This window comes from Ornithorhynchus anatinus, chromosome X1, assembly GCF_004115215.2.
Source record: "Ornithorhynchus anatinus isolate Pmale09 chromosome X1, mOrnAna1.pri.v4, whole genome shotgun sequence".
In the NCBI taxonomy this organism is placed as follows: Eukaryota; Metazoa; Chordata; class Mammalia; order Monotremata; family Ornithorhynchidae; genus Ornithorhynchus; species Ornithorhynchus anatinus.
Window position 1 is genome coordinate 44627019 of NC_041749.1, and position 26183 is coordinate 44653201.

A 26183-nucleotide genomic window follows, 5' to 3' on the forward strand; every position below is an offset into this window, starting at 1 on the left:
TCCCTGTCAGTCACAGGGCTCACAGTCTAATAATAATAATGATGGTATTTGTTAAGCGCTTACTGTGTGCCAGGCACTGTGCTAAGTGCTGGGGTGTATACAAGCAAATCAAGTTGGACCCAGTCCCTGTCCCATGTGGGGCTCGCGGCCTCAATCCTCATTTTACAGATGAGGTAACTGAGACGAAGGGAAGTGACTTGCCTACGGTCATGCGGTAGACAAGTGGCAGAGTCAGGATTAGAACCCGTGACCTTCTGACTCCCAGGCCAGTGCTCCATCCACTACACCACGCTGCTCTCTTTTCCCTCTACCACCACATTGTTAGCAGCACCAGAGAATAGTGCACCTGTCTCCCACTACTTCCTCCCTCTCCACTGGGAGAATCTACCACCAGGGACCACAAGGGGTAGCGCAAAATAGCACCATCACCCTGACCAGGAAGTCACTGATCTGACACTGGAGGAAATGGCCTCTGCTTACCCCTAGATCACATATGCAGAAGGAGCTGAAATGAGACGAGCATTCACACGTAACCCTGAAGGCATTATGATTAAATTTAGGGAATGAAGGCACAGGGTCAAATTGAACGTCCTGTTGGAAAATGAAAGTAGAAAGTAGAAAGTGCATTCAGCTGTAACTACTCAACACTCCTAGTGTTAGTGTTTCATTTGGGTTGACTGCTTCTTTGCCTCCTTTACACCCTGTTGTTGTGGACGCTGTATTTATTAAATGCTTTCTGTGTTTGTAGTTCCTGAAGAATTCATGTACAATCCAATGACTAGAGTGTATGGAGAACCCCACAGAAGACCTGAAGTTCAAAATGCTACTATTGAGTTTATGGCTCCTTCAGAATACATGGTGAACTGTTAACTTTTTTTTTTCATTTTTAATCTGTCAGAGTGAACTGGAACAGGGTGGATCGTGAACGTTGTCCATTTTGAAAGCATGACTTAGATACATGGCATAGGAATGCTTATTTGAGTGGAGTTAGTTCCATCTGGGTACACTGTTTTATTGCCATGATGAGTGACCGGGGTGCTAAAACTGAAATCCCAGCACATAATTTTAACTGAAGCGTGTATGTTTTGTTCTTTTAGTTACGCCCACCTCAGCCACCTGTGTACCTCTTTGTGTTTGATGTATCTCACAATGCAGTTGAAACCGGATACTTGAATGCAGTCTGCCAGAGTTTGCTAGAAAATCTGGACTCGTAAGTCTTACACCTTGAGAATTATTCTTTGACCTGAAAGTAACCTAATGATAAAATTACATCCTAATTCTGTTCCTATAAAACTCAAAATTAGCCTTAGAATGTGATTTATTCTATTCATTCGTCCTTTCCTTTCCTCAAACTTCAACTTGTCGAGTGAACTGACATTTAGAAAGATATTTATGTTGTCTCTTTAGGTACGCAGAAGTGCTCAAAACAACAATTTAACAATTAAAGCATAGACTCCTATTTTCAGTTGTAAAGTGAGCAGTGGTAAAAATTTAGGTATTTCTGAAACTTAATGCATCCATCCTATGAAAATGAAATGCATTCTTAGCATTATTAGTCCTTAATTTTTTTTAGAAGTAAAATAATTTCTAGAAAGAAGATCCCAGCGCACCTCTCTTAGACCCTTTGGTCTTCTTTGGGAGAAGATGAGTTGTTTTGGCTCTATCAAGATCTTCCATTAGTGCCAAAAGGAGCATTTTGAGTAAGTGCGTCAAAAGAAGTGCTCTGCCACTTCTCTGCTGAGTGACCTTGGCCAAGTCACATAACTTCTCTGTGCCTCAGTTTATCTGTAAAATGGAGATTAATACTGTGCGCCTTAATTGGTGGAACCTGTGGTGGCTTTGATAGGTGACATGTTGATTTGCCCTACTGCCCTATAAAATAGAACCTTGCCGTACAATCTCTGGTGGCTAGATATAGGGACATAGAAAATATTTTGTGTTTAACCCCTGAACTTCTTTTTAGGCTTCCTGGCAACACTCGAACAAAAATTGGTTTCATCACATTTGACAGTGCAATTCACTTCTACAGTCTGCAAGAAGGCTTGTCTCAGCCTCATATGCTAATAGTTTCAGATATTGAAGGTATGTGGAAAACTTTTATGACATGAGTTTTCAAATGCCTTAGGGATTTTCCACATTGGAAAATAAAGTTGCAGTTGTGCTAGCTAAATGCAATTTAACATTTATTGAGCATCAACAGTGTATTGGGAACCACATACAGATTAGAAGTGGTCTCCTTCAGGGTCAAATTTTAAATATTTGGGGTAAGATCTTGAATTAACGAGACCCTTATGCAGTCATGGAAAGATTTTAAAAATTCCTTAACTGTTTTCAGTTCACGGTCAATCTTCGGGGTAGACGTGTTTAGTTTTGGTTTTTTTCTTCTCCGTTTCTTAATTTTTCCTTGGTCATATCTACATTCGCCATCTAAAGTGTTTTGTTTGGAAAGAAATACAGTTGGCCACTGTGTGACACAGTGCACACAGATACTCTTTTTGCAAAATCAGCAGTAGGGAACTATGGGCACTTTCAATAGGTTTCCCTTTTAAGGGCCAGTACAGGAAACTGTAACTTGATTCAAAGAGTTCTGGAGTGAGTCCATTTATGACATAAGTGAATCGAGTCTTAAACAAGTTCACAAATTTAAGCTAGAAAATAATTATTTTTTATAGTGTTCAAAACTGTTAAATGGCTTGTTGAGTCAGGCACCTATTGAGGCAGGATTTAAAGATGAATTTTAAATCGAGCTCCTCATTTGAAATTGCACATCCAGTGGGTTCAGGGGTTGCCACTCTGCCCCACAGAATGTCAGACAAATCCCAGTCTTCAGGAATGGTAACAGCACCCTGCAATGCAAAGGAACTGGGTGATTCGAACACTGTCAGCAGTGTGCCTCATAGATACAGGGAGATGACAGCGTGGCCTGGAGGAAAGAGCATGGATGTGGGAGTCAGAGGGCCCGGATTCTAATCCCAACTCTGCCACTGGCCTGCTTTGTGACCGTGGGCAAGTCACTTAACTTTTCTGTGCCTCAGTTTCCTCATCTGTAAAATGGAAGTTCAGTACCTGCTCTCCCTTCTCTTAGACTGTGAACCCAGGTGGGACAGGGACTGTGTCCAATGTGATTCGCTTGTATCTACCTCAATGCTTAGAACAGTGCTTGACACATACTAAGCACTTAATGAATGCCATGATGTTTGTTATAGAAAAGCCCCCTGGGTTTCCGGTTAGTCAACATTTTCTTCTCTGCACCGAGTAGCCTGGGTCTGGGTGGCTTCCAGGAATAGGCAGGGAGCTGAAACCAACCTTCCAAATTGCTGCCCTTGACCTAAGGAGCAGGGCTCTTTGGGGTGAATCATTCATTAGTGAGTCCTTGGCAAACTAGAAAGCTGTGAACCAACAACCTGCCAATTTAAAATGGTTGTTTTTTTAGGGTGGCACTCTTACCCAGTCAAATTGAATTACTCATTCTGTGGGTTTTCTTCTGCAGAAACAATTTCAAGCTCTCCCCAGTCACGTCTGCCTCTTTTCTCCTCCCAGGCTGAGATGCGCACCTTGTCTCCCACAATGGCTCCCTCTGAGCTCCAATGCCCTGAGGTCCTGGCGCTTTTGCAGAGCGTCCTTAACTCTGCCTAATGGGCTTAGAGCCACCTTCTCCGGTTTCTGTTCACCAGATCCCTTCTCTACATTGGTGCTGGTGGGCAATAATGTATTTTACTCTCCCAAGTGCTCAGTAAAGCGAGTCCTCTGCACACAGCGAGCGCTCGGTAAATACCCTTGATCGACTGAGTGATTCAAGACGGCTAGAGGGATCATAACCAAGCTGGATGTCATAAGCATAAGCCCATCAGAATATCTCTTCCTTATGAGCCCAAATGCATCAGGCACTGGGGGACTGGAGTTTGATGAGGGACAGGGGGTTCTGGATTGCTTTAATTGAAATAACTGAACCCTAAATACCTTTCTTTTTCAGATGTCTTCATACCAATGCCAGAAAACTTGTTAGTAAATTTAAATGAAAATAAAGAGGTAAGACCTCTTTTCCCTCATGGTACGAAGCCTTTAAGGTAGAATTAAATCATTGTGCTATTTAAATGAAGTACAGTAAAATACCGCCCAGTTCTATGAAATTACAGAATTTTAGACCATTGGCAATATTTTCAAATTCACCTTCCCTCGAGGTTTTGCAGTGTAGTTCTGTAGTCTGCTGTTGACTTAATGTTGTGTAATAATATTGCTTGCTCAAACGAAGGTGGCAAACCAGCAGATTCCATCTTTAGGACGGGTAGCGTTTTGGAGTGGAGGCATTTCGTCTTTTAAAAGAGGCACAACAGCTATGCTGCGTTCAGTGCACTTTGCTTTTCTAATTCACAGAATGACTTTGGGGTCAGTTCAGAAGAAACTGTCCTATTACCAGCCTGGAAATTGACATGACATAATGCAGTGAGAGGTGAACCGAATGTGTCTGAAGGGATTATGTTGTCTACCCTGTACATTTACAGTAGGGGGTAACATTTTAATGAACGAGTCTCTGGTTTGGGATATTGGCACATATGACTATGTGGAGTGAAACTTTTTTTTCTTCCATTAACTCTCCTTATTCGTGCAACTCATCCTGCGTAAATATTGATTTTTTTTTCCTTTAAGTGGTATGGCTAGTTGGCAAATTTAACTAAATGGTTTAGATTTTAAAGCAGGGAGCCCTGAAACTCACTTGATGGTGGACTTGAGTGAAATGCTTAGAGGGGATTAAAGTTCCTGACATTCTTTAAAAGTGAGGCCTTGCACCCTCAGACACTTTGGCAAAAATCTCTTGGACTTATAGTCTTGCTGGAACCTCTGCATGTGCAAGAACTGTAAGGACCCAATCCTGATCCATGTTGCTTGCCGATCTTATAACATCGACTTAATAATAGGCTCATCTGTCTTAAGACAAAACTCATTGTTTATCGTGTTGTCTGTAGGTTCTCTAGCCATCTTCATGGTTCCCAGATGTGTCTTGTCTTCGGTTTTAGCCATTGACTCACGGTGAAATCCAGTCTGTAAAATTATGACATGCCTAAGGGAGTTTTTGCACTTTCATTCCACCAGCTCATCCAGGACCTACTGAAGACGTTGCCTCAGATGTTTATCAAGTCTTTAGAGACCCAGAGCGCTTTGGGCCCTGCACTGCAGGCAGCCTTTAAACTGATGTCCCCCACTGGTGGCCGTATCACTGTCTTCCAAACCCAGCTTCCGTCTATTGGAGCAGGAGCATTAAAGTCCCGCGAAGAACCTAACCAAAGAGCATCCGCTAAGGTCAGAAAAACGCCGAACCTCCACGTTCCGATAAGGACCGCGGGGGTGCTCTTCTGCCGTCGAGCGTAACCGTTAGGATCTGAGCGCCTACCTTGTGTGCAGCACTGTATAGTACTGTACGCTGTACTGCGCTAGAGTAAAAGTAAAAGAAGTGGTCACTACCCATGAAGCTTGCGGTCTGTTAGGGGAGGAGAGCATTCAGACGTTGAATGCATATATTGGGGGTGAAAGGGAAACACCGTTACAACTGGTAACAGTAAAAGTAAATAGAAATAAATGAAAAAATGTAGGAGCAAATAAAATGATATATACACAAGCGTAGATGCCAACGTATGAGAGCAAAAGTTGGGGGGCATTTTAGTGGGGGATGAACGGTCACCTGTTCAGCAAGCTCATAGATCAGAAAGCCACCATTTGTGGGTCTGCTCTTCCCTGGCTGGAAACGCAGATATTGTCTGACTCCTGGAATGAGTAAGTCTGGAATTCAAGTTCAGAAAGTTGTGAAGGTTATTCACGCTGCTTTCCATGAATGCTTAGGAGAGTTGATGGGATGTCGAGGGACTTGGGGAATGTGTACCAGCGGGGAGAGAGGGGTTGGTGGGGCGGATATAGGGTACGTATGTGTGTGTTTTAAAGAAGGCTTTGGAAGGGAAGGAATGTAGTTGGGCTTATTTGACAGGAACCGTTTCGAGCAGGAGGTAGGGAGTGTGCAGTGAATCATACCCGAAAGTAGCAAGATGTACCTAGGTTGGCTTGGAAGGAGCAGAGAGAAGCAGCGTGGCTTAATGGCAAGAGTACGGGCTTGGGAGTCAGAGGACGTGGGTTCTAATCCCGGCTCCGCCACTTGTCTGCTCTGTGACCTTGGGCAAGCCACTTAACTGTTCTCTGCCTGTTACCTCATCTGTAAAATGGGGATTAAGACTGAGCTTCACGTGGGACAACCTTTCATTCATTCATTCATTCATTCAATAGTATTTATTGAGCGCTTACTATGTGCAGAGCACTGTACTAAGCGCTTGGAATGAACAAGTCGGCAACAGATAGAGACAGTCCCTGCCGTTTGATGGGCTTACGGTCTAATCGGGGGAGATGGACAGACAAGAACAATGGCAATAAATAGAGTCAAGGGGAAGAACATCTCGTAAAAATCGATGGCAACTAAATAGAATCAAGGCGATGTACAATTCATTAACAAAATAAATAGGGCAATGGAAATATATACAGTTGAGCGGACGAGTACAGTGCTGTGGGGAAGGGAAGGGAGAGGTGGAGGAGCAGAGGGAAAAGGGGAAAAAGGGGGTTTAGCTGCGGAGAGGTAAAGGGGGGATGGCAGAGGGAGTAGAGGGGGAAGAGGAGCTCAGTCTGGGAAGGCCTCTTGGAGGAGGTGAGTTTTAAGTAGGGTTTTGAAGAGGGGAAGAGAATCAGTTTGGCGGAGGTGAGGAGGGAGGGCGTTCCGGGACCGCGGGAGGACGTGGCCCAGGGGTCGACGGCGGGATAGGCGAGACCGAGGGACGGTGAGGAGGTGGGCGGCAGAGGAGCAGAGCGTGCAGGGTGGGTGGTAGAAAGAGAGAAGGGAGGAGAGGTAGGAAGGGGCAAGGTGATGGAGAGCCTTGAAGCCTAGAGTGAGGAGTTTTTGTTTGGAGTGGAGGTTGATAGGCAACCACTGGAGTTGTTTAAGAAGGGGAGTGACATGCCCAGATCGTTTCTGCAGAAAGATGAGCCGGGCAGCGGAGTGAAGAATAGACCGGAGCAGGGCGAGAGAGGAGGAAGGGAGGTCAGAGAGAAGGCTGACACAGTAGTCTAGCCGGGATATAACGAGAGCCTGTAGCAGTAAGGTAGCCGTTTGGGTGGAGAGGAAAGGGCGGATCTTGGCGATATTGTATAGGTGAAACCGGTAGATCTTGGTAACGGATAGGATGTGTGGAGTGACGAGAGAGACGAGTCAAGGATGACACCGAGATTGCGGGCCCGAGAGACGGGAAGGATGGTCTGATTACCTTCTATCTACCCCAGCGCTTAGAGCAGTGCTTGGCATATAGTAAGTGCTTAACAAATGCCATCATTAACTCATTATTATTATTAGAGAGATTGGGCTTAGGTGAATGAAGAGAAGGCAGCTGGTGGAGAGCCTAGAATCCGATGTCAGGTATTCCTGTTTGAAATGGATTGTAGTGGGTAGCTATTGAAGATTTTTGAGGAGGGGAGAAGAGTAGGAGGATAGACTGAAGAGAGGGGAGTCTGCAGTGTGGTGTGAAGCTCTTCCTGTCTCCTGCTTTGACCGTCATGAAAATTGGAAGAAGAGTCCATGTTTGTGTTGCATATCTTCAAGGGATTTGGGTTCCTTTTACATCCTCACCACATCCTCCCTGCCCTTACCTGTCCCCCTCAGCCACACCTATCCAGAAGTGATCCATGAAGTCAGGGTGATACAGGGAGCCAGGTGGGAAGGGCAGGACTTGAGCAACACTCCAGTCTAAGCAGAACTCTCTGGCTCCAGGCCCAGTGAATCAGTCGGTGCTCTTGTGTGCAGAAACACACTTGATTTCTTGCAAGAATATATGGGTGATGGGCCTTAGTTTTCTCATCTGAAAAAAGGGGATGAGCTGGATTGTGAGCCCCAGGTGGGACAGGCACTGTGTCTGGTTAGATCACCTTCTAGGTACCCCAGTGATTAACACGTAGTAAGCTCTTAATAAATGCTGTAATTATTATTGATGCCCATCACTTTGACAGTTTTCTAGCTCCGATGTGTTCTCTGTTGTTCGGGTGGTTAGGGAAGTTGATGTACAGTCTTAGGAGGCATTTATAGTGCATTTAGTGAAACTTCTTTTGGGATTTCTTGTGGTGAACAGGACATACATCTCACACCGTCCACTGATTTCTATAAGAAGTTAGCCCTGGACTGCTCGGGCCAACAGGTAGCAGTTGATTTGTTCCTTCTCAGCGGGCAGTACTCTGACTTGGCTTCTTTAGGTAAGTCACTTTTGCCACATTCCTACTTTCCACATTGCTCCACCGTTAATTTCCTCATTGGTAAAGAGATTCCTTATCAGTGTTGCACTGAGTGGCATGAGTGGCTGTATTTTGGCAGAGATCGTGTCTGCCAATTGAGTTGTAGGGTACTCTCCCAAGTGTGTAGGACATTATTCTGCCCAGAGGTGAGTGCTCAGTAAATACTATTGATGTTATTTTTTCATCTCGAATTGCTTAGGCTGATTTTAGCAATAAATTTAAAATCCTGATGGATGCATAGCAGTATGAGACCTGTGAAGATTGGCTCAGGAGAAAAACTACTTTTGAAGGCAGACTTTGGGCGGACAGCCTCAGGTGCGAGTCAGTGCTCTCTGTAGCACTGTGACCTGGTAGCTTCATCTGGCCAGGGAAAAGATAGGGAATATACATTGCACAGTGAAAACCTTTTCAATATCTGTTCACCCTCCTACTTAGACTCTGAGCCCAATGCAGAACAGGGACTGTATTTGGCCTGATTAAGTTGATTCGCCCCAGCACTAAGAACTGTGTTTGAAACATAGCGTTTAAGAGATACCATTCATTCATTAATCATATTTGAGCGCTTACTGTGTGCAAAGTGCTGTATTGAGCGCTTGGGAGAGTACATAAGGGGAACAGACACATTTCCTGCCCACCATAAAAAGTCACAGCTCTCTAGCCTGCATAAGTATGAATTAGGAGTGAACTTCATTTAAACGTTGGTATTCACTGCTAATTCATACTTGAACAGGTTCATTTTCCATTCAAAATCACACTGGTGGAAAATTATGCTAATTGGTTCTTGTTACAGTTGTGAATCCTAATGGACCGTTCATATGGCCTATTCTGGAAACACTGGCCAATATGTATCTTCATGCTGCATTTATAAATAATTGCATTCTTTCCCCTGTCCCTGTTGAATTGTAAGTTCCTCGTAGGTGGCAAATAAGTTTATTTGTTCTCCCAAGTACTTGGGACATGCCTTGTACTCACTGAATCAATCAGTCATATTTACTGAGTGTTAACTGTGTGCAGAGCATTATACTAAGTGCTTGGGAGAATACAGTATAACTGAGTTGGTAAACTCGTTCCGGGTCCACAACAAGCTTACAGCCTAGAGAGGGACACAGACATTAATATAGATAAATTACGGTTGTGTACGTAAGGGCCATGGGGTTGAGGGGCGGGTTAATAAAGCGTGCAAATCCAAGGGCGACGTTGATGCAGAAGGGAGTGGAAATTAAGAAATGAGGGCTTAATAAATACCACTTATTTGATTGCATTAAAAAAATTTGACTCAACTCACCAGAAAGCCACTAACTGTGAATGTCCACATTTGTTGTGTATTTTATATCTTCCAGGATGTATTTCTAGATATTCTGCAGGTAGTGTCTATTACTACCCATCTTACCATCACCAGCATAATCCAGTTCAAGTAGAGAAGCTGCAGAAGGAACTGAAGCGCTACTTAACTAGAAAGATTGGTTTTGAAGCAGTCATGAGGATAAGATGCACCAAAGGTCAGAAACAATGTTTCCTTTGTAGATCTGACTATCTTATTTTGTACTATAAAAGCACGGGTTCCATGATGCTTCCTATTAAAGGTTGACCTCAGAGAACTCATATTCTAAAATATTGGTCTAATGAAATTCATTCAATCATATTTACTGAGCACTTAATGTGGGCAGAGCACCGTACTAAGTGGTTGGGAGAGGACAGTATAACAGTAATTATAGACACATTCCCTGCCCACAGCGAGCTTACAGTCTAGAAGGGGAGACAGACTCTGGCGGGGAGAATCCGTGAGGGGGTTGTGGGAGCAGAGAAAGTGTCAAGCGGCCCCTTGTTTCTGTCCCCGAGAGGAGCACAAAGACACGGTGGTGGTGGTGACTAAATGAAGGACTCCCTGACTGGTAGTGATTCACCAGCAGGCGGGTCCAGTTATAGATGGGGTTCTAAACCACAGCAAGTCAACTCGCTGACCCATAGAGACTTATCCCCAATCTGTCCTTTGGTTATGCTCAGTGTCCCAGCCAGGGTCCAGTTGACCCAAGGGAAAGTCTCTGGTATCCGAGTAGTCTCTGAGCACCGCCAAACACCCTAGAATTCCGCTCCTTTTGTCTTCAACCCTGGCAGACTTCTTTGGCCTTCTAGCAGCACCTCCAGGGAATGGTTGGGTATCAGCTTCCTTTTGGCGGGGAGCATCCCTCCTCCCCACCCGCTGTCCCTGTTTCTCGTGGCCCCAGGCATTGTTTCCCCAGGGGCAGCAGGAGTTGTGTGAGTGCATTGTGCTGAGGTGAAATTTCCAGACATTCCTGTTTTAATCGTCCTTGAGACAAAAGGCAGCCAGCTCCCCAAACTTCCTCAGGGCAGCCCACACACATACATTCAAGGAGAAAAGGCAGAGGGAAGAGATGTGGGGAGAGCCTAACCGCAGCAATGAAGTGATTGCAGTGAATGAAGTGGTGTGCAGAAATTCCAGGCAGAAAAGCGGAAAGGAGTTGGAAGAAAAGGGCTAACAGCCATACCAAATGAAAGGCTGTGGAGGGGATCATAGCCTCTTGTGTGCGCTTTCTTCGGAGTTGCTGCTAACGTTGTATTCAAGAAGAATAGAACTTGTGGGGTTTTCTTTTGTCACTTTTCCTACCTGCCACTGCTTCAGCTTTCAGATTTCTTCTCTCTGCCCTCTTCCTTCCCTTTCCCTCATTCTTAAGAGGTGATGTGTTGTGCTAAGAGTAGCAGCTGACTTTCTACAGACCATTTAGTTATATATGTCCCTGTCTTCATTCCCTCCCCCATCCCCGGTCCCACGCATAACTTAAACCTATACCGTAGGTGTGTGCTGTATTTAATCCCGTGTCCCAGTAAAGAAATCAACAGAAAAGCATGATCTGGTCTGGGATGAATTTCTTAAGCAAAACTCTCTTTGCAACTGTAATTGCCAAAAAATTTAAATTGCTGTAGTGATCACATAATGAGGAAAATATTTGGTTCATATTAAAGTTATAAGCAGTCTTTTCCAGGAGACTACTGTTGCTTCTTTTTATAGGCGAAAGTCCTACAAAGCAGGCTACCCTCAGTTCTCTGTCAGTCTACCCTCAGTCTTTAAAAGGGTTATTTTCAAAGCTAGGAGTAGAGTGACTGGGTCCCAGAGGCATGGCGAGAATGAATTTCTTTTCCTTTCTGGTACATCAGATTTAGTGGGGAAGGAGTCTTCCACCCAGGTTTGCCTGGGTTTGGGCACAAAATGGTGTGCGGCCAAATGACACAATCCTTATTACTCGTTTATTCCTAGCACAGAATGGTTTGGAGAATAGCAGAAGACAGCTACTGAAGCCAGCCAGATCCCTGTTCCTATGCATAGTTCTTCCCTTAGTTTTAAAAATAAAAGGCCAAATTGGGTCAGAACAGGAGTCTATGAAACCTCTGTACCGTATTTAACAGTAACACCAAAACAATGCTGTGGAGAATGAGATAGTTATGCATGTTCTGGCCATAATGTTTCCTCTTGGAACCCATTATAAACCACAAATTTATCCAGGTCCTTGAACTTATTTTTCTTTTCTTTCAAAATAGTTACCTGTGATAATGAACTCCAGGTGTTGTCACCTATTCTGTGAAAAAAAAAAAATTGGTTCTCTTTTGTACACCGTTTCTTCTCTCCCCCTCCCCCCCGACCATTCCAGGAACTGGAGGAATTGATAACCTTTTTACAGAAACGCTCTGAGCATGTCACCCCCATCCTCAAATCTCTCCAGGCGTTGCCTATAACCTTCGCATGAAGTAAAAACTTCTCACTATTAGCTTCAAAGTTCTCCATCACCTTACCCCCTCCTACCTCACCTCCTTTCTCTCCTTCTACAGCCCAGCCGCACCCTCCACTCTCCTGCCACTAACCTCTCCACAGGGCCTCGTTCTCACCTGTGCCGCCGTCGACCCCTGGCCCACTGGCCCACGTTCTACTTCTGGCCTGGAATGCCCTTCCTCCTCACATCTGCCAAACTAGCTCTCTTCCCCCCTCCAAAGCCCTACTGAGAGCTCACCTCCTCCAGGAGGCCTTCCCAGACTGAGCCCCCCTTTCCTCTGCTCTTCCTCCCCTCCACAGTACCCCTGCTCCCTCCCCACAGCACTTGCATATGTTTGTACATATTTATTATTCTATTTATTTTATTAATGATGTGTATATATCTATAATTCTATTTATTTTGGTGCTAATGATGTCTGTCTACTTGTTTGGTTGTCTGACTCCCCATTCTAAACTGTGAGCCTGTTGTTTGGTAGGGATTGTCTCTATCTGTTGCCAAATTGTATTTCTAAGTGCTTAATACAGTGCTCTGCACACAGTAGGCACTCAATAAAAATGAATGAATGAATGAATGAATAACCCATTTGGTGTTTGCCCTGTCCACATTCTTTGTGTGTGTTTTGGGGGTTTTTTGTTATTTTTGAGTGGGTGTATGCATGCATGCATACACTTGAAGACCCTACTGACAGCAAAAATTCAATTTGGAGTATGGGGATGACTGGAAAGGCCAGTGTGGGATCTACAGTTCAGGCTGCTTGGGTGCATACACAAAAACTGTTCATTGCTGGGCTGTTGTTTGCAGCACTTAGTGCTATTTAATGACCTCTCGACTTCTTTAAAAATAGCCTGGTGTACTCACAGTTTCATGTGTTTGATTATTTGCCAATGTGCAGTCTTCAATACCAAAATATTTTTCTTTTGCAGGCCTTTCCATTCACACCTTCCACGGGAACTTTTTTGTACGATCAACAGATTTGTTGTCTTTACCTAATGTGAACCCGGATGCTGGATATGCAGTACAGATGTCAGTAGAAGAAAGTCTTACTGACACTCAGCTGGTTTCTTTCCAGTCAGCCCTCTTGTATACGTCCAGCAAAGGTAAGTAATCTGATTGTACCATATTGTACCAGAGAAGCAGCGTGGCTCAGTGGAAAGAGCATGGGCTTTGGAGTCAGAGGTCATGAGTTCGAATCCCAGCTCTGCCACTTGTCAGCTGTGTGACTGTGGGCAAGTCACAACTTCTCTGGGCCTCAGTTACCTCATCTGTAAAATGGGGATTAAGATTGTGAGCCCCTTGTGGGACAACCTAATTCCCCCGTGTCTCCCCCAGCGCTTAGAACAGTGCTCTGCACATAGTAAGCGCTTAACAAATACCAACATTATTATATTGTGGGTGCCCTGTATGAACACAGGTCCACTTTGTGATAGTTGTGTAACTGTCTTGCTTAAAAAGCCGAGGGCATCTGTGTTAACCCCAAAATTATGTTGGAATTTCCACATGCAAAGAACTTCAGAAAACCTTTTGGACTTTATAGCTTGAAATGAGGTAACAATTATCTTTTTAAGTAGGTAGCTAATTCCTGTTCTAAGTACTCAGTCTCAATCAATGTTATTTTTTCAGCGCTTGGTGCAGAGCACTGTACTAAGCGCTTGGGAGAGTACAGTACAATATGGTTGAAAAACACATGCCCTGCCCCTCAGAAGCTCACAGTATAAAGACCATCTAGGCTTTCCTAGTATCCAGATGTCGTCCAACCTCGTCTTGGTGGGAATGAGTGAGGTAATTCTAAACAGGCAGTTGTGTTGTCATTTTGTCCATTTATAGCAGTGCCAGGGATGAAGAAAAGTCCCGGGCAGTCCGTTCCGGCATTCATTAATCCTCCTCATCAGGGATGCCTTCTTTTGTCTGACTGAAATCTCTCTTGCTACAGTTTACGTCCACTTTGTTATACTCCGATTTTCTCAGCAAAGATGGACAGTAGCCATTCAGCCTTCTCCTTCGGATCACTCTTACAGTCCCAGCCCCATTTGATTTTCTTTGCAAGGAGTTTGTTTGCAAGCTAGATTCTGTTCAGTGTCTTCAATTTCAAATAGTCTTTTCATGGGCTTGGAGCTTTATTCTTCCACAAGGTAAAATCAGCCTAAGCACCTATTTCATATGGTGCTCAAATGAATTACTCTGTTTTGAAGAAAAAAAATCTCAATTTGGAAATATTAGAAACCCTAAATTTAGTTGAAAAGTTCAGACACCTGCGTACAAATGGGTTGACCTGATAAAATCTGTGAGCATCTGGCCGTGACAGTCATGACAGATGCTGCATCTTCCTGCTGGTGCGTGAAGGTTTCAGAATTTCAAACATCAAATCTGGCCTGACTTTGCTATCTCCAGGGCTCTTGGGAATTAATTAAAAAAGGAATTGGAGTCATGGGGTTTGGAATAACCAGAAAAACTAGCTTCAAGTAAAATATTGACTACACTTCTAGTAGCACAAATGGCTAGTCACAGTTCAGCTTTCCACAACTTAAATTCAGTCCAAGCTGGGTTAGTCCAGAAAAAAACAAAGCCAAAATATGTCCCTTTATTATGGGGGTTGGTATTACCTATTTGAAATTTTCCCTTTCCCTTCTTGTGGCATGTTTGAATCACCTGCTGATCTGAAGTGAAGGGAGTCTTTAATTCTGACACTTAGTAAGCACTAAGTGGTGACCAAGAGCAGGGGGAGCTAAAAGGTAATCAGAATGGTCACAGTCCCTGCCTGACATGGGGCTTACTGTCTGAGAGGTAGGGAAAGCATGTGTCCCATTCCCATTTTACAAGTGAAGACCCTGATGCCCACAGAAGATAAGTGACCTGCCCAGGATCACCCAGCAGGCCTGGGGGAAGGCTGAGACTAGGCAACATTCATTCATGCAAATGTATTTACCTCCCGGCTCCCAGGCTTTTTGGAAGACTTTCCCTTGGCTCCCATTGCTATGAATTTACTGGGATTTAACTGCATTTGTATTTCTTCCCTGAAGGAGAACGAAGGATCCGGGTACATACTATGTGTTTGCCAGTTGTTTCAACACTGAATGAAGTCTACCTTGGAGCTGATGTGCAGGCCATTACAGGATTATTGGCCAACATGGGTGAGAATCATGGCCCGAAAAGTCTCCACAATCTCTAAAGAATATTGCACGAATTGTTCTGTGGCAGTTATGGAGGCAGACAATAGACACAATAGGACAATAGAGCCATCAGGGCTCACGACTGGAGTGGTGGGACAGAATGAGGCTGACTAGGCCAGTCCAAGGACAGGACAGGAGAGCTAAGTTTGCAGGCCATTCTGGAATCCTGGCAAGGTGGACCATGGAGTAGCTCTGAGGTAGAAAATCTGGCTGCCTTAGGACCAGACAGTGGCAGCTAGGACAGCAGGCTGAGCTGAAGCCCATCAGGAAGGCTGAGATAAACCGGAGCACCAGGCCAGGCTGGGTTTCCTTGGCAGGGCAGTGAAAGATGGCCAGAGTGACAGAATGGGCCGGGGCTGGTAGGGAGGGGAGAGGAGGACAAGACAGGTCAGGCACCCTCCAGCAGGGTGGGTCAGAAACAAAGGGCGATCTAGGGCTGGAGAGCACAGCAGTCGGGTGGAGCTGGGCGGAACAGAGGGAGCGGGGAAATGAGAGGAGAAAGAGGAGGAAAAACGGGAAGGTTAAAAATGGGTCACAATCAATCCTTAGTACTCTCTGAGCTCTGACAGTGGTGGGGAAAAAAGAGGCTCAAAGAGGAAGACAACAAGTGGCGTGGGGGGTAGAAAACCCTCCATTCTTGGTCACAGGTTAAGAATGGGCTTTGAGAGAGAGCCTCACTTTTCAGGTGGGAGGTGGCCTAGGTTTAATGACGAAGCAGCTTTGAAACAGCACCAGAGGTTTTCAAAAGATTATATCAGAGATTCTTGTCCGTCAGGGGCAAAATCTCAAAATGTCCCTCTAGTGTTGAGAAAAAGCAGCTCTCTGAATGTTTTGGACAGTGGAAGTGACTTACCCAAACTTAATTTGCCACTTTTTCCTCATCTTTGCTTCCTTTCTCCGAAATTCAGAACCCTGGTGTCCTTTTTACTTAACTGGAGGAGACTCCTCGTTTTCTCTGCTTTCTGATAATCTTACATGCTACAACCTCTGAAGGCAGAGACTGAGTCTAATTCCAACCAGTGTGTTCTTTCCTAGTACTTAGTAAAGTGTTATACACTCTGTAATAGCTTATTAAATAATGTTACTGCTACTACCGAATCAGTGTAGAATAGTTAGCTATTTTTTCTCCTCATCCTCCTTCAAAATTACTCTGAAAAATGTTTCTTCTGTGGAACCTTCTTGGCCTTTCTCCACGCCACAGCACCGCCCAAAGTGAATGGATTTGACCACCCTAATACATTAGCAGTCCTCATGTCACTGGAGATGTAAACATCTGTAAGTGATGTGATAGGAGTTTGGACTTAACCTAGGCCTCTAAGGTAGTGATGCTATTCAATTTAAAAAATGACCACACCTCACCTGAGCAGTTTTAGGTTCTGATTGACCAGCTTCAGTAGCCCTCTGCCATTTTCTCTCATTTTCTTTCTTGACAGCTGTTGACAGGTCCGTGTCTGCCAGCCTCAGTGATGCCCGGGATGCCTTGGTGAATGCTGTCATTGACTCTCTATCTGCCTACCGCTCTTCAATTCTGAGCAGTCAGCAGCCTGGACTCATGGTTCCTTATTCTTTACGTCTCTTTCCTCTGCTTGTGCTGGCCCTTCTTAAGCAGGTGAGGGAAAAAAGGGCTTTCCCCGGGGGGAAGTGAAACAAGAATATGTATGGCTACAGGTCTGATCTGACACTGTTTGGATGATCCAGTTTCTAAAAATGGGATCCCATACCATAACCTTGCTGCAGTGGCAGGCTCGAGAGACCCAGCTTTTATGATTTGCTTGACTTAAACCACTTAAAGAATGATTTTGCCCTTTGAGTCCTGCCCAAAGGGGAGAGGAGGGTTGGAATTATCCGGTGAAGGCAAGCAATGTGAAACCATTCTTCTTCTAAATCCTGTTCTCTCAGCCATCTGAATTAGTCTGGCCAAAGCTAGAATGCCCCAAATACATTTAATATGGGTGGCTTTTTGTTTGGATTTCCGCACCCTCCCAAATGCCAAGAGGTTTCTTTAGTAATAAATATATCATTCCTTCAAAAAATTATTGCGATACTGCTGCATTAGGTGGCCAGGATCAAAGCAGACAATTGGCTGTCCGTGTCTTGAGCTTTGTTTAATGTTTGATATCTCCCCAGTAATGCTTTACTTGTTTTACAAATGCCTAACAAGGTTACCCCAATTCTTGGTGGGCTGTTTCTTTCAGAAATCATTTCAAACCGGAACAAGCGCACGTTTAGATGAGCGTATTTTTGCCATGTGTCAAGTGAAAAATCAGCCCCTGGTGTTCCTCATGCTCATGACTCACCCTAATCTGTATAGAGTTGACAATCTCTCCGATGAGGTAAAATTGATTATTGTGCTACATCTTTGTGTCTAAACTTTCACAAAGTGCATGTTGGGCTATAAAGGATGTGTCTGTGTGTTTCCCTTAAGAGGTCTGAAGACCTGTGAAAGGCGCTGTTTAATTTTATGGTTGTCAAAGTGTAGCTAAAAATGTCCTTCAAGAGTCCTAAAATGGTGAACTATTCTGAGTTCCGTGTTGGTAATTGTGTCATTTATCAAGCAGGCTGTCAAGAAAATTTTGAAAGTAGATCTCTAGTTACATAGTGTTTTCAGGCAAATTGAGTGGTAAGGTGTTTACAGAGATTAGGATATGATTTGAAGTTTCAAGGCCCTGAATTCAGGAACATGAGTGATGGCAGCCCCAGATTAGAAATGTATTTTTTTGTCCTGAGTGCCCGCGACAAGCATGTCGCAAGCTACTCCACCCTCCGCTAGTTGGGTGCATGGTAGGATCATCAGAGCTTATTTTTTTAAGAAAGGAGTAAGAGAACTTATTAAATGTGGGTGATGTAAATACCTAGAAAAGTGTGTGTTTAAAGAATATCAGCAAATCTTAGATTCATATCGAGCCTGGAATTGGTTGTTTTTCTAGTAGAAAAACCTCAAATTTTATTAACGCCTTGTGAGATCATATAAATACAGTAATTCATTAAGAGACAGCACTCTGGCTTTTCCATGAATTTTCTGTGATTTTTAGTGAGTCATATAGCCCCTAAACTCACTTTCTCCTTGTTTAAACAAGAGTACTTGTAGTCTACCCGGTAGGTTTTGTGTGCAAAGTTTGGGATTCGTGTTTGGTTTTTGTAATCCTTGGGGGGGAGCCACTAGAGGTGTTTGTTTCTGTACTTAATTAAATGTGTTCCCATATCTGCCATCTTTCCCTATTGAAGTCACAGGTACCTGGAAAACTCCGTATGTATTTCTTCATATAATACGTGTTCTCTTAAACCCTTCAGGGAGCCCTGAACGTCAATGACCGAACTATACCTCAGCCCCCCATTCTCCAGCTGTCCGTGGAAAAGTTGAGCCGGGATGGTGCCTTCCTTATGGATGCTGGCTCGGTGGGTAGTGAAGTATACTGCAGGTTCTGCGAAACACAAATTGTCCCATTAATCCGCTTACAAACACCTAACTGATGTTGAAGAGGAATGAACAGACTTAATGCTATGGTGAAAAGAAAATGTGTGGTTTCTTTTCTCTCTTTAGGTGATGATGCTGTGGGTTGGAAAAAACTGTGGGCAGAATTTTATCAGCCAAGTTCTAGGGGCTCCCAACTATGCCTCCATCCCACAAAATATGGTAAGATTGAGTTGAATATAGTGTTTGGGGTATGATTTTTAATAGTAATAATAATAATAATGGCATTTGTTAAGCACTTACTACTATGTGCAAAGCACTGTTCTAAGTGCTGGGGAGGGTACAAGGTGATCAGGTTGTCCCACATGGGGCGCTCAGTCTTAATCACCATTTTACAGATGAGGTAACTGAGGCACAGAGAAGTTAAGTGACTTGCCCAAAGTCACACAGCTGACACGTGGCTGAGCTGGTATTTGAACCCATGACCTCTGACTCCCACGCCCTTGCTCTCTCCACTGAGTCACGCTGCTTCTCCATAGAATAAGGGCATTGAACAAATTCTCCTTGGGAAGGCAAGTGCCACCAAGACTCAACTATGTGGCGTTGCTTTCTGAAATGTCTGCTTTCAGTCAGTCAGTGGTATTTGAGTACTTATTGGGTGCAGAACATTGTACTAAGCCCTTGGGAGGGTTCAGTACAGCAGAGTTGGTTGGATCCCTCTCCCCAAGGAGCTTACATTTAGAAGAGGATACTGGCATTAACATAAATTACAGATATTTACCTAAGTGTTGGGGTGGGGTAAATATCAAGTGTTTAAAGGTCCCAGTGTGTAGGTGATTTTAAAAAAAGGAAGAGGAAGTAGGGGAAATGAGGCTTAGTTAGGGAAAACCTCTTAGAGAAAAATGTAATTTTTTTTTTTTTTTAATTGGAGACAGTAGTTGTCTGGCATGGACTGAATGGTTTTTTTGAGAAAAGTGATCGGAGCAGCAGAGTGAAGTGAGGAGAGACAGGAGGCAGGGAGGTCAGTAAGGAGACTAATGCGTCACAAGGTATTTGGATCAGTCCGATGAGGAGGAACGGGCAGATTTTAACACTGTCGTGAGGGTAGAATCAACAGGAGTTGGTGACAGATTGAATTTGTGGGTTGAATAGACTCCCCCGTAGACTAAACTCGTTGTGAGCAGGGAACATATCTGCCAATTTTGTTACATTATACTTTGTGCTTAGTACAGTGCTCTGCACATAGTAGGCACTCAGTGAATACGATTGAAAGAGAGCTGAGTTGAGGGTAAAGCTGAGGTTACAGGCTTGGGTGGGAAGATGAGGAGTCCTGCTCTGTTTCTAAATGGGTCCACCATGCTCTCTCTATCCCATCTTTAGGTGCTCTCGTTGTTCTAAACAAGTTTGAGCAACGATTTGGCTATGAGCGAGACCTTATTGCAAAGCATAGCTTAGCCAGTGAGGGGACGGAGTAGTTTAGTGTAGATTTGATGGTGCCACTCATTTCATAAGGGATTTTTTGTGCTGACTCACTTTGGGAGACCCAGAGTCATTTTACCTGCTGCTGAAATTCAGCTAGCTTGGCAAGATAGGTCAGTACTACACATTAGCTTAACCTGATTGCTGCTAATGACTGGATAAGCAGTGTGATCCTGGATGCAACTGAAATCTGAGAGAATATTAAGTTGGTAGCCGTGAATGTGTTGGAATGCAGAGAGAACACTTGGTTGTGGTGTCTTTAGTGACCTTTAGAGGTCTCAACTTCCAACCTAGTGAAAACCACACCCCCTTGGAATGTTTTTCATGTCAGCTAGGTCTTTTATATGTGAATTCATGCAACTGATCACATTTTACAAATAAGGAGCTAAGTGACTGATTTTAAGTGATAGGCTCAGTTTTACCTGTTACAACCCAACCTGCAAACTTCCCTCCTAAATGCCAACTTACTCTCTGTACCTCGATCTCATCTATCCCATTGCTGACCCCCTCCTTGCATTCTCAGGCTTGGAAATGCCTCCTCCTTCGTATCCAACACGCCACTTCTCTCCCCACCTTCAAAGGTCTCCTAAAATCACAAAATCACGTCTCCCTGACTAAGCCCTCATTTCCCTTCCTGCCCTCTCCTCTGCATTGCCTGTGCACTTGAATCTGTACTCCTTAAGCACTTGATATTCACCCCTCTCTCAACCCCACAGTACATTCATATCTTTGCACTCTACCATTTCTCCTATCTGTATTTTATTTTAATGTCTGTCTTCCTCTCTAGACTGTAATCTCCTTGTGGGCAGGGATTATGTCTCCCAACTCTTTTTAACTGTACTTTCCCAAGCATTTAATACAATGCCCTGCACAGTAACTCTCAGTAAATTCCCACTGACTGGTTGATTAAACTAGGGGGAGACCTGGGATAACCACCGCGGTTGCCGGTCACACCTTCAGACCCTTGGGTATTGTGTATATCAGCAGGCCTCTTAGGCAGTAAGGAAATAGGAAGTGTTGTCCTTTACATGTTGCTACTGTGAAGAAAGAACTGCCTAGGTAAACTTTTTTATTCTGAGTACCCCCTTCTGGGACAGTCAGTCAATTCAAAGGATCGTAGGTAGAGACAGGGTGTTCAAGGGGTTGGCACAGTGTTATTTTGTGGGGGGTGGCGGTTTGGGGGCGGGGGGATGTCACAGCACCCTCCAGTCTTGTGCTAAAATAGCAGTGAGGCCATCAGCATCCTTTCGTCCTCCCCACATTGATGCCCTGGGAGTGGGATTGTGCCATGGATACGAAGTAGCCTGGGCTAGCTGTGGGTGAGGAATTAGGTGCATGAGATGGAAGCTGGATTTTCAAGACCAACGATGATCTCTGTTGACAGACACACCTTCCAGAACTCGACACAGCGGAATCTGCCAGAACAAGAGCTTTTATCTCTTGGCTTAGGGAGCACAGGCCATTCTTTCCCATACTCTACATAATAAGGTAAGTTGAAGTCCTTCAACCACTTGTGTTGAGAAGCACTGACATAAAAAACAACCATGGTACCAAAGAACAAGCTCTTGGGTCCCAAAAACTGCAAGTCTTGGCAAGTTGCCATTATACCTTTTGCAGATTTTTTGGCCCCAAATTATATTCCCTCCAGCTATGAGCCTGCCTTTACTCATACCATCTCCAAACCCGAGCCCCAACCATCCTTTCAAAGTCTCTCAGCCCTGGGCCACTTCCCTGTGCGCATCCCCTTCCTTCTTTTCCCTCCCAGGCAGGTCTGCAGTCACCACCCCTGTTTACATTTTTTCATAATTTACATGATCTCATCTACTCCTCCTTTGGAGTGGTGGAAATAAGAATAAAACCGAGAATAATGCAACAGTGATATTATTTTCCTTTAGATGATCAATTAGTCATTCTGTCTTTTGGGGAGGAATCTGTTACTGATGAGAGAGTTGAATGCAGACTAATTTTGGCAAGTCACAGGAAGAACTACTGGTGAGGGGAACGCTAACCAAAGAGATTTTTACTCAGAAAAGGCAGCTTCCACTAGCGAGAATGCAGTGAACACTCTGACGGCTACAGAACAGGAGAGGTGAAAAATCTGGGGCTTTGACTACTAATGTATTGTATCGCATTTCTACTAACCATGGCACCTTTTGTCCCCAAGGGAGGAGAGTCCAATGAAAGCATACTTTCTACAGAACATGGTAGAAGACAGAACAGAGTCTGCGTTATCTTATTATGAGTTTCTCCTGCACATACAACAGCAAGTGAATAAATGACCGAGTAAATGAAATGAACCACTGAAGGGTGTGGCTCACCTATTAATTTTATTTTTTGTTGGAAAGGAAAGTCACTCAAGTCCAAAACACTTTAACCTTTGAGAGCCTTTAATGCCTGAGTTTGTGGCCTGGTGCGATGGTTTAAGATGCTCACACTGTGATTCAGCAGAGGACAGGAGATAAAGCACCACAGCAGATAACCTAATACGTGCAATGATGAAATATTGTATTTTCAAATCAAAATGTATCTAAAAATGGTTGGACTCCTCTTCATTTGCTACAAATTGTTTTTAAATAGTTGTAGAATGAAGTAAGTCTATAAGGCAATATTGAAGAGGTAAAATACAAATTGTAAAATCAAGGATTATTTTGTTTAGATTGTAAATTGCTCTAATCTACTTTTGCTGGTTTTTCTTTTTTTTTTTTTTTTTGCTGCTAGAATTAAGACCTCAAAAAACTAAGTGTTGCAGGGAAGTTATGTACCCACAAATGAAAGATGGACCACCTTAAAGATTAAAATTGAGCAGTCCGTTTTGACATGAATAGATTTAACTTCTCAACACTTTCAGAATTTGGTGTGGTGGGGGGGAGGGTTTGAGCCTTACTTAAGATGGCTTGAGAGGGGAAATATGAAGCAGGACAGTCAAAATTTTAAATTCATCAGTATTTTTTTATACCTGAAGAACAAAACCTCCACTGACATAGGGCAGGCAGACAACTGTCCGACTGGGCTTCAGACATACCAACTACTGCACAGTTCAGATAATCCAAGCTCTCTTCAAAGATATTCACCATTTTACTAAGGGCAGGAAGAGCAAAGAGAATCTTAGGAAGGTGTGAAACTGTAATCCCCATGATCCTTTCTCTTATTGAGTTTCATTTGATCCATTTCTGCTTGACATGGTCAATCAACTGTTTCAGGTGTACGGTGAAAACGCTCCTCATGTGAAATGAGATTTTTGGCCACAAATATCAGATGTCTGTCAGATGTGCATTCTGCCTCCAAATGCACTAATAATTTCAACTATTATTAAAGTTAGAATGAGGAAACTGCAGAATAAACATGAATAATATTTTTGTAAAATTAGAAATGAAGACCTATTAAGCTTGAATGGTGGTTTGAAATTTTTTCGTTCAAGATTTCATAAGTCTTATTAACCAAAGTTATGTAACAAAGCCTGATTCCAGGATGTGCAGCAAGATATATAAAGCCTTTTTGGTCTGCAAGAGATTTCTGAGGCCAAACCAATTAAAGCCCTCGTAATATATGGATGCTGAAGTGTATTATAAGTAAAGCATTATGATAAAAAGGACTTTGGCTCAAGTAGTTTGGCCCGTGGATTTCCCCAGAGTTCTACTTGCCTACAGAGTAAGAACATCCATATGTGACTCTTTCCTCATATTATTATTATTATTATTAGTCAGTGGAAGCTTTTGGTTTAGTGGGACAGAAGTGTGTTTACAAACCCAGTCAAGTACTATCACCAGTTAAGTAGCAATTTTCAGGTTTACTTCAGTGTGAACCGTACTTCATTGAGTAGGCTCGGTGCAGGTGAGAAGCGGGGGCCCGAGGAGGATCTAGCCACTTTGGACAGAGGATCAGAAACCTCCAAAGTGTTATAATTTGACATTAAAGAAGCGGCCTCTGTCTTCCGGGTGCAGCTTCATGCCTTGTTCTCTCCATGTGCAAATCAACGGACTGGGGTCCTTCCTGGAAGAAGTTTGACAGAGCTTAATCTCTAGGTTTTGTTAATATTTAGTTGAAATGAAGTGGTTTATAAATTAGAAAAATAGAGCACGTTCTGATTCTGTTTTCCTTTTCAAATAGATTGATATATCAGTTATTTATTGTATATTGCTATTTTTCTTACAAAATTAACACTTTTGAGAACAATTTTAATTTTTAAAGCCTTTTGCAAGTGGTGAGAGGGCTGCCCAGGGCACCTGGTGGTGGCGTGAGGGCTGAGCTTGTCAGCTGGTGAACCCGCTGGGGACCTTCTGACCTCCCTTTGGTTAGCGGGGGTGGGGAAAGGGGGGCGGGGCGGCTATCTCCCCAACACCACATACATTATTAGCAGATTTCCCAAATCTACCTATTTTTTTAATTACCATTTTAGATATCATCTAACTTATTTTATGCAAACCAGGATAATGACTCTATCAATCCTCAAGGTCCTCTAAGCATAATTTCCTTATAAGTCTCAATAAATTTGGGTCTGTGACCCCCACACCACCCCAGCCCCCAAGGATTGGATTCCTTTGCGGGAGATGGATGTTGAAGCAGTTACTGGTTGCAATATTGAATGTGGGTGTTTGAGTTTTTCTTCCTTGCAGCACAGCGCGTGACCTGCTGATTCGTCTTTCACCATTGTAAAGCAGACCAACATATTTTCAGTGTAGGCCATAGTTTTCCACAAAGTTGTAAAGGGGAAATGCTTGCATTTTCTACTTGTCTGCAACTCCTGGAGTAACTGGCAAGGGCAGTCTTGACAGTTCAATCTGAGCGCGACAGGACTGCCACAAGAAATGTATTCTATTTTTCTAGTTTCTAGGATTTTTAAAAATAATTTTTGTCAGTTTGACATCCTAGGATTCAATAGTCAAGAACAGTACCTTCCACCTTCATTGGCTTATTTTGTTAATTTACTATACTGTGTGAGTCTAATAGACTGTTTTGCAATAATCAGAATAAAAGACGTGGCTCTTTTATTCAGCATTAACAATGAGTAATCAAAGATGCATAACAGCTATTACCCTGGGGACCATCAAATGTGATTTGAAGCTTCTGTTCACTATTACAGATGTAATCCTTAGAGTAAATTTAATTTTGTAAAGTAGTGTATAATATTGTAACATTAAATCCTCGTCTAAAACTCAAACATATATTGATCTTAAATGTGAAGTGTTAAATCTTGCCCCTTTTGGAATCTAAAGAGACAAGATTTACTTGTCCTCCTTTTTACAGTTTGTAATTTTCACTGTTTTATTCCTGTAAAAAAAAAAGTCATTTGTAACACATGCAAATGCTTATTTTATCTGTGCTAATTTATCAATTTGGCTACTCACAATAAAGTTAATCGAAAGAGCTTACAAAAGACCCCCGCTGAATTTTTTCCCCCCCAACCCATCAGAATTGCTGGCTGATAGTGCCAGCCTGTGTTCTGGATGGCATTAGTCTGTGTCCGTGGAAGCGGCATGGCTGACGTGAGGCGGGTGAGTGGGGAGAAGAAGAGGGGTGGGGAAACCCCAGGTGTGAGAGCTAGGGAAATTCTGACCACTATCGTCTGGCCCCAGGTAAAGTCAATGAAAGGTCAGTGCTGAACTCTAGGGTATAAAAGCAGGAGAGCTCCAGCCTGCCTCAGAGACCTTGCTTGCATCATGTACAGTGCCTTGAAGCTCCCAGCCGCTACATAAATCATGGTGGTTCTAACCCCTTTGTCTAGAAGTATTACGGCAGTTGCCCCAGGAAAAAGAAGTTGGTTACTAGGCACTCTACCACTTAATGGAGTTGGTGCTCGTAGTGCCTGGGATATTTGATTGATGTAGCAGTTGGGTGGTTTTGCTCCTAAGTTCATCAATTCATCTGCAGTGCTTCAATCACCAGTTCTTTAAAATGTAGATGGCAAGTGTTTATGCTACTGTCTTCAAGACTGCAATTGATTTACAGCATCCTTCTCATAACACTTCATATCCTGGTAAAGAGTTAGTAAAGCACCAAGCTAAGTTAGTCTCCAGGCCAAGCCACCCCAAT

General features: G+C 43.5%; 1 protein-coding gene across 1 annotated transcript in view; it reads left to right on the forward strand.

The window, feature by feature from the left end:
* SEC24A (SEC24 homolog A, COPII coat complex component) overlaps positions 1–25522 on the forward strand; it is a gene marked incomplete at its 5' end in the record, with an annotated part of 49873 nt that extends 24351 nt beyond the window's left edge. Inside the window, 15 exons of the mRNA XM_029051068.2 lie at positions 749–858; positions 1098–1210; positions 1964–2082; positions 3974–4029; positions 5092–5298; positions 8151–8271; positions 9651–9809; positions 13019–13192; positions 15113–15223; positions 16696–16871; positions 17458–17595; positions 18554–18658; positions 18804–18896; positions 21538–21641; positions 22318–25522. Of these exons, the coding sequence (XP_028906901.1) occupies positions 749–858; positions 1098–1210; positions 1964–2082; positions 3974–4029; positions 5092–5298; positions 8151–8271; positions 9651–9809; positions 13019–13192; positions 15113–15223; positions 16696–16871; positions 17458–17595; positions 18554–18658; positions 18804–18896; positions 21538–21641; positions 22318–22432 (1901 nt within the window). The remainder of the gene's footprint in view (positions 1–748; positions 859–1097; positions 1211–1963; positions 2083–3973; positions 4030–5091; positions 5299–8150; positions 8272–9650; positions 9810–13018; positions 13193–15112; positions 15224–16695; positions 16872–17457; positions 17596–18553; positions 18659–18803; positions 18897–21537; positions 21642–22317) is intronic.
* Between the last annotated feature and the right edge of the window lie 661 nt (positions 25523–26183).